Consider the following 6,870-nt stretch of genomic DNA (forward strand, 5'->3'; position numbering starts at 1 on the left):
GTAGAGAACTAACTAAAGCAGTTGCATACTGGTCCCACCATCAGAAAGCAAGAGACCACAGAACTAGAAAGGCGAGGCTCTCCACTCTTCAAGTAATCCCACGTGTGCTTATCGGCCAGGTTGGCACAATAAACCTTAACTATCTCAACTCACTATTAGGATACTATATGTTTATAGCGTGTCTGGACTGGCAGAAATATTCATGAGGCCTTTGCATGGCTTCTCTTTTGAGGAGTTACTTAATCACTTCCTAGCTTACATCAGTGTTAGAGACTGAATCATGCCCGAGGGGAAGTGAGCCCATCACTGTAGCCATTTGTTAAGGAAGCACTGGGAATGCAGCAGGCAGAGCACTGGGCTGCTAACAGCTGTTTATCTCCACCAACCATTCCATGGGAGAAGGTTGTGTGCTCCCATCAAGATTTACAGCCCCGAAACCCTCTGAGACAGACGGCAATGGGTTTGGTTTTGAGTTGGAGACAAATTAGAAAGTTGCATACGATCAGCTGCTAATCCAAAGGTTGGTGGTTCAAACCACCCTGCCGCTCTGTGGAGGAGACACCTGATGGTCTGCTTCCATAAACTTTACAGCCAGGAAAACCCCATGGAGCAATTCTATTCTGAAATGGGAAGTCGTGATGAGGCCCAAATAGCCAAATTCTAATAAAATTCAAGTGGACATTCTTCCCAGATCATTAAAACTTTACAATGAGTTGCGTTTACGGGGCTGCCACCACCACGTAAAACAACAAATTTTAGATGGGATCACGGGTTTTAAGGAATGTGGGAAAACCCTCAAAGCTGAGTCAAGAGAGGGAAGACCATTGACCTTGATGAGTGAAGAAACTGTGGGTGAATTCCAGGAAATGATGTAAGAAGGCTGTAGAGTTACCATTGCTGTGATAGCTACTGAAGGTGGGGATCTCCTAATTTGATATTTTTAGTTTTTATGTGAACATCTTGGCCTGAGCAAGCTTTTCTGGCTCCTGCGTGCCAACGACGCCTTGGGTGAAGATCTGATAGCTCAAAGAGCTGATCTCTCCCCGAGTCTTTTAAGCAGGACGGAAGCTAATAAGAGAGAGTTTTATGGAAAGAATCATAACTGAAGGTGAGTCTTGGACTTACCAATATGATACAGAGAGGAAGGCCCAATCAAAACAGGGACATCTCAGAGAATCTGCTGGGCCAGTTAAATACAAGGCCAAGCAGTCAATTCAGAAGGTTGGGGGACTCCCAAGGTGCAATACTGATTGATTGTTCTCCAAGGACACAGGATGATCACAGCGCCTTATTAGGAAGAACTTCCAAGAAAATGGAAAACTGCATTGGTGAGAAAAGAGCAGGCAGGTTGTGCCAAGGAATTTTTTCCCACCACAACAATAAACCAATTTGCTCTTTGAAGTACTATGGGCTATTCTATAATAATTGTGTTGCATGGATCAAGCCTCCGGTGAACCTTCTCTGACCATAGTCAGGGGATGTGAATAGCCTCGCTATCAGAGAACGTTCTAGAGACTACTACGGCAGTTGTCGTTAGGTTAACTCATATGAGTTGGCATCAACTCAATGGCAGGTGAGTGAGTTAAGGTAAAATGAAATGCCTTATTATTTGATCTCCCTCTTGTCCCATTTTAAAGTCCTTTGAGTCTTAAATATTTTCAGCTTTCTTTTTTGAAATTTTTCTATGTTTTTTTCCTAGTCGTTGCTGGGTTTTGTTGTTGTTAGTAGAAATCTGTGCCAAATGTGGAGACGCTAGAGATTTATTAATGTCTACTTATATTTTCAGTAACAAGACAGAGAGACTTGTGAATTCAATTGTGTCATCATGTTTATTCAGGTATGGATGTAACTGAATATTTCTTTTTTTAAATGAGAAACCATCTGAAAAGGAATAAAAACAAAACAGACTAAAGAACAAAGCCCTTCCAAATGACACAGCCAATATGTTATTGAACTGTCTGAGGTGTCCCATTTAATATATTCTCATTTTCTTAGAAGGTTTGTTTATGCTAGACATTGGGACTCTCAAAGAAATGGCACCTTCCTAAGTCTAATGCTGACATATTAATATAAATGTTTTTCTACCTGTGAAAGTAAAATTAATGAAGGCTGGATGTAAAAACTCTAAAGGTTTAAGTAAAGTTTTTTTAAATTAAGCACCCTACAGATCCAGAATTGTCTCTACATAATATAATTGCTTCTTTTTAAACTAATAATATTTTAATGAGCTTGAATTATTACAAAAATACTTCAAAGACTAATAGATTATGCAGTCTTGGGTGAATTATTTAAAATATGGGAGAGAAAGGCTTAGGTGGTACTTTAAAATCCAACTGTGGGAAAGTGATAGGATTGAATTTTTTCTATGTACCTCTATCTCTGTGTTAGAAGCATCCATGAATATGTAATTCTTTTTGCAAAATCTCACTGAACAAACAATATTATTACTGATGAGGGTGGTCTTTTAAAAGTTTATGCTAGCTCACGCTTTCATTTGGTTTATGGACAGAGACGTGGCATTTTGATTCAGCTCGCTGGCTTTGTCAGCCTGTAGGACACAGAAAGCAGGGCCCTATCAGTGTTGGCCGTACAAGGGCCTTATGATCTATTCTGATGTGGTTTGGTGAGAATAAAACTTTCCCTAACAACTCCTCCTCTGGAGTGAAAACTGAGTAATTTAAAAAAAATCAGGTTCAAAGCCAACACTTTCACCCGACACAGGAGCATTCGGTATCTGGTCATAGTGTAGCCTGACAGCCAGTTGCTGTCGCGTTGACTCCCAGATCAGGGAGACCGACGTCTCTCAGAGTAGAACCACACTCCCTAGGGTGTTCATTGGTTCCTTTGGGGGGAATTAAGTTGCCAGGTTTTTCGTCCACGGAGCATTCTGGAAGACTCGGACCTCCAAACTTTCTGTCATCAGCTAGGCAGCCTCACCGTTTGCACCTCCCAATCTGTCCATTGGGGTGAAGATGTCTTTGTTTTTAATTAAATTATTTTGGTCTGTTTTAGAATATTTGGAGTCATCCTGGTTTTTGTGGATGTGCTTGTGGTCCTGATGGACCCTTTTGTCCATGGAAAATCACAACTGGTTTCTATTGGATATCGCTTGATTTCCTTAGCCATTGCTTCATTTTTCCTCATGGATGTTCTTCTTCGAATATATGTAGAAGGGTAAGTTTGATTACATTGTATGCATAAAGCAATAAGAAGCATCCTCAAATAATTACCAAGTTTAACACAATCAAATGTACCCCTTTATACCTAAAGAATTCTCTTCAAAGTCATGGCCCAAGAGGAGCAATAGTCCACATTTTATGAAAAATAAACATATTTTTCATAAATATGTTTAATAGTATCCTTATTATCGCTGGCACTCCAGTCCCAGATAACATGTTGTAGATGGACCTTTTGAAAGATAAAGCTTAAAGGGGGCTTTAAAAATGGAACAAGGCAGCTGGAACATTTATGTGTCTCAAAAGAGGATGCGGAATGAGGGACATCATGATTGATAGCAGATAGCTCTTGGCTGAAAGCAGAGAATGCCAGATAATTGTTCACCTGTATTTCATTTGCTGTGTAAAGGCATCTGACTGTGTGTATCATAATACTTTAAGGCTAACATTGTAGAGGATGGGAATCCCAGAGCACAATCATTGTCTTCATTGAGAACCTGTACAAAGACCAAAAGGTAGGATTCTAATAGAACAAGAAGATATTTTGTGGTTTAAATTCAGGAGTGGTATGCATCAGGGTTTTTATCCTTTCACCATACTTATTCAATCTGTATTCTGAGCCAGTAATCAGAATAGATATTGAATATATATGATATATATAATCAGAATATCTATAATTGAAATTATATCCAAGAAGCATGCCACATCCAGAATAGAGGAAAACTCATGAACAACCTGCATTACCGATGATGGTAACACAACAGTGTTTGCAAAAAGCAAAGAAGAATTGCAGCACTCTCTCACAAAGATCAAAGCTTTCAGTATGGACCACACTAGGCCACAAAGGTCAAAGCTTTCAGTACAGACCACACTAGGCCACAAAGGAAACACACCTCACACTGCGCCCCCCAGTGGCAACATTACAGGAAATGGAAAAGATCGAAGCAGTCCAGGATTTCATTTTCCTTGGCTCCCCAATCCGTGCCCGGGAATGCATCAGTCAGGAAATCTAACGGCGTATTGCACTGGGCAAATCTGGTGCAGCAGCAAAAAGAGTCTCTTTTAAAGCGTTGCAAAGCAAAGACATCCCTTTGAAGATTTAAGAGATACCTGACCCAAGACAAGATATTTTCAGTAGCCTCCTCTGCGGGCGAACGACGGACAATGACTAAGAACGAGTGGAGAAGAGCGGATCCATTTGCATGATGGCGTGGGCAGAGAATGTGAAGCCTACCCCCAGAAGAATGAAATCATCTATCTTGGAAGGACAGACAGGCTGCTCCTTAGAAGCAAGGATGGCTAGACTTCATCTCGAGTAGGTGGAGTGTGTTATCAGGAGGGAGAAGCTTCTAGAAAAGGGCATCACGCGTGGGAAAGCACCAGGCCCAGTCCAAACCAAACTCGGTGCAAAGCAACCCTATCAAACAGAATCTGACTGCCCCTTTGAATTTCTCAGACTGTCGCTCTTCACAGGAGTAGAAAACCTCATCTATCTCCAAAGGAGCTGCTGATGGTTTCGAACTGCTAGCCTGGTGCTTGGCAGCCCAACTTGGAACCACTACGCCACCAGGGCTCCTCAGAAAAAGAGGAAGACCCTTGCTGAAATGATCCAGTGGTGCCTAAGAGCAACACACGTGGCGCTATAAAGATTTAATAGCTGTATGACAGCAACATAGGTGAGCAATGACGAATAATTTTATTCACAGCGGAGTCCTACCTGACAGTTGATAACTAAATACTAGATAGCATGGCCTGGGAAACTCCCCATCTCAGTGAAACAAAACTTTGTTTAAAGTGGTCAGGGGATGGATACATGCCCGTGCTGTCAGTTGGGGCTTGCTAACTTTTCTCAACTTGCTGCCTTTGTGAGGAGGTGGACGGATGTGACCCAAGACTCAGTACTGGACAGCTGTGGGAATTAGAGACTGAGTTGTCCACCCCCACTTCACCCAGAGCATCTCAGAACACAGGGTGTCTCCTCTTCCGAACGTCTATCCTCAAGCCTTTGAGGGAAGGAGGGTTGCCTGGTGCCAGGTACTCAGAGTCTGCGATGAGCCCTCCCTGGAGAAATTGTCCGTGCTAGGAAGGAGCCGGCTTTGGGGAGGCAGACATGGTAGATGGGAGTTAAGCTTAGCTCATGTGCTAACATTTTTAAAAAAAAGAAAAATCCAACCCATTCTAGTGTGTCCCCAGACAACGAGTTTGCAGACCCAAAGAGCAAATTTTCTCGCAAACTCTCTGGACTCTCCTCACAGTCCTAGTTGCTCTGGTTGTTCAGGGTCCACTGCCCAACAAGACTGCCCAGCCTCCTGATGCCCTTCTTTTCCCACCAATGTGAAGATCATGTTTATACCTTTTGTTCGGTGCTTTAGCTAGATCACGTACGGTCCCTACTGAAATTTCCACCTTACTGCTTTTGTCGTAGAGGTTTATAAAACAATGAGTATAAATTTCCTTCCTTAAAAAATCAGGGTGCTGTATTAGATCTGCTTTGTGTACATAACAAAATGTGTCGATCTAACAATTTCGGCATGCGTAGCTCAGTGACATTGGTTACAGTCTTCATGTGGCCCAACCCTTGTCACTGCCCTTTTGAGACTCACCATTAATAGTCACCAAACCTTCTTCTTCCTTTTCTTAAGCACAGACCATGGAATGCATGGAAGGATACAACAAATTTGAACTCTTAAGGAGGATGAGTCAAATAATGTGTGCTCTGAAGATATTCCCTTCTCTTTTGGGGAGGGATCAACTTAACTTGCTTTGTTTTATGTTATAGGGTACGACATTACTTTTCTGATATCCTTAACTCCTTAGATGCTTTCGTTATGGGGGTGATCCTGCTGATTAATATCGTTTATACTTTTTATAACTTTCATGATCATAGTGATATCCCCAGGTAAGAAACACGATTCACTCCTCTTGCCTTTCAAGTTTGTTTTTGCTTGTTTGTTTGGTGTGTGTGTGTGTCCTTTCTGTTTTGTTGACCTGTCATATATGATCTTTTACTGTCACTATGCCTATTCTGCGCCAATAAACTGCTTGACATGAAATATTTAGTGAACTTTCATGTACTTGGAAACTAAAAGGTGGCGGCATTTAGAGACCCATAAAGGGTGTACATGGCCTTCAGAGTTATTTGCAAATAACCAGCGTGGTCCCTGCCGCCTGGTATTCTCAGAATCACGTTGGAGCTAGCTAGAAACCAATACCTTAGGTCTTGCCAAGGCCTATGGAATCTCTGAGGGGTGGGATTCAGTAAGTAACCTGTGATTTAACGAGCATTTATTTGCAGGTGCTTCTCATTTATGTATGCTCCAGTTAGAGAAGCGCTCTCCTAAGCCATCCGTCCTCTGCCCTAGTATCTCTGATGGGAAGAGAGGCCCAGCTAGCAAACTTGGGAAGCATTTCCACCTGCCGCTTGTCTTTCTGTATGTTGAAGCTGTAATGAACTTCTGTTACTTCTGGGAGTAACAAAGGCGAAAAATAACCCTCCACTTGTTTTGATGGAGGAAGCATTGAGACGTATTGGCCCGCAACAAGAGTTAGATCCACAAATTCTAAGAGTCTGGTCCTCCAGACCAGGGCTTCTTACCATTGGCAGATTGGGCCAGGTATTTCTGGGCGATCCTGTTCTTGGATGATGTCAAGCACTATCCCCGGCCTCTTCCCACTAAATGCTCATAGTATCTAG

General features: G+C 42.2%; 1 protein-coding gene across 1 annotated transcript in view; it reads left to right on the top strand.

Annotated features, from left to right (window-relative positions):
• Positions 1–3,109: 3,109 nt before the first annotated feature.
• The window catches only part of LOC101660276 (putative tyrosine-protein phosphatase TPTE), a 52,429-nt gene continuing 48,668 nt past the window's right edge, over positions 3,110–6,870 (top strand). The window contains exons 1-3 of the mRNA XM_045287078.1: positions 3,110–3,174; positions 5,956–6,075; positions 6,539–6,620. Of these exons, the coding sequence (XP_045143013.1) occupies positions 3,143–3,174; positions 5,956–6,075; positions 6,539–6,620 (234 nt within the window). The 5' untranslated portion in view covers positions 3,110–3,142. The remainder of the gene's footprint in view (positions 3,175–5,955; positions 6,076–6,538; positions 6,621–6,870) is intronic.

Source organism: Echinops telfairi, unplaced genomic scaffold (assembly GCF_000313985.2).
Source record: "Echinops telfairi isolate 266 unplaced genomic scaffold, ASM31398v2 ScPeMD7_11;HRSCAF=52, whole genome shotgun sequence".
Lineage (NCBI taxonomy): Eukaryota > Metazoa > Chordata > Mammalia > Afrosoricida > Tenrecidae > Echinops > Echinops telfairi.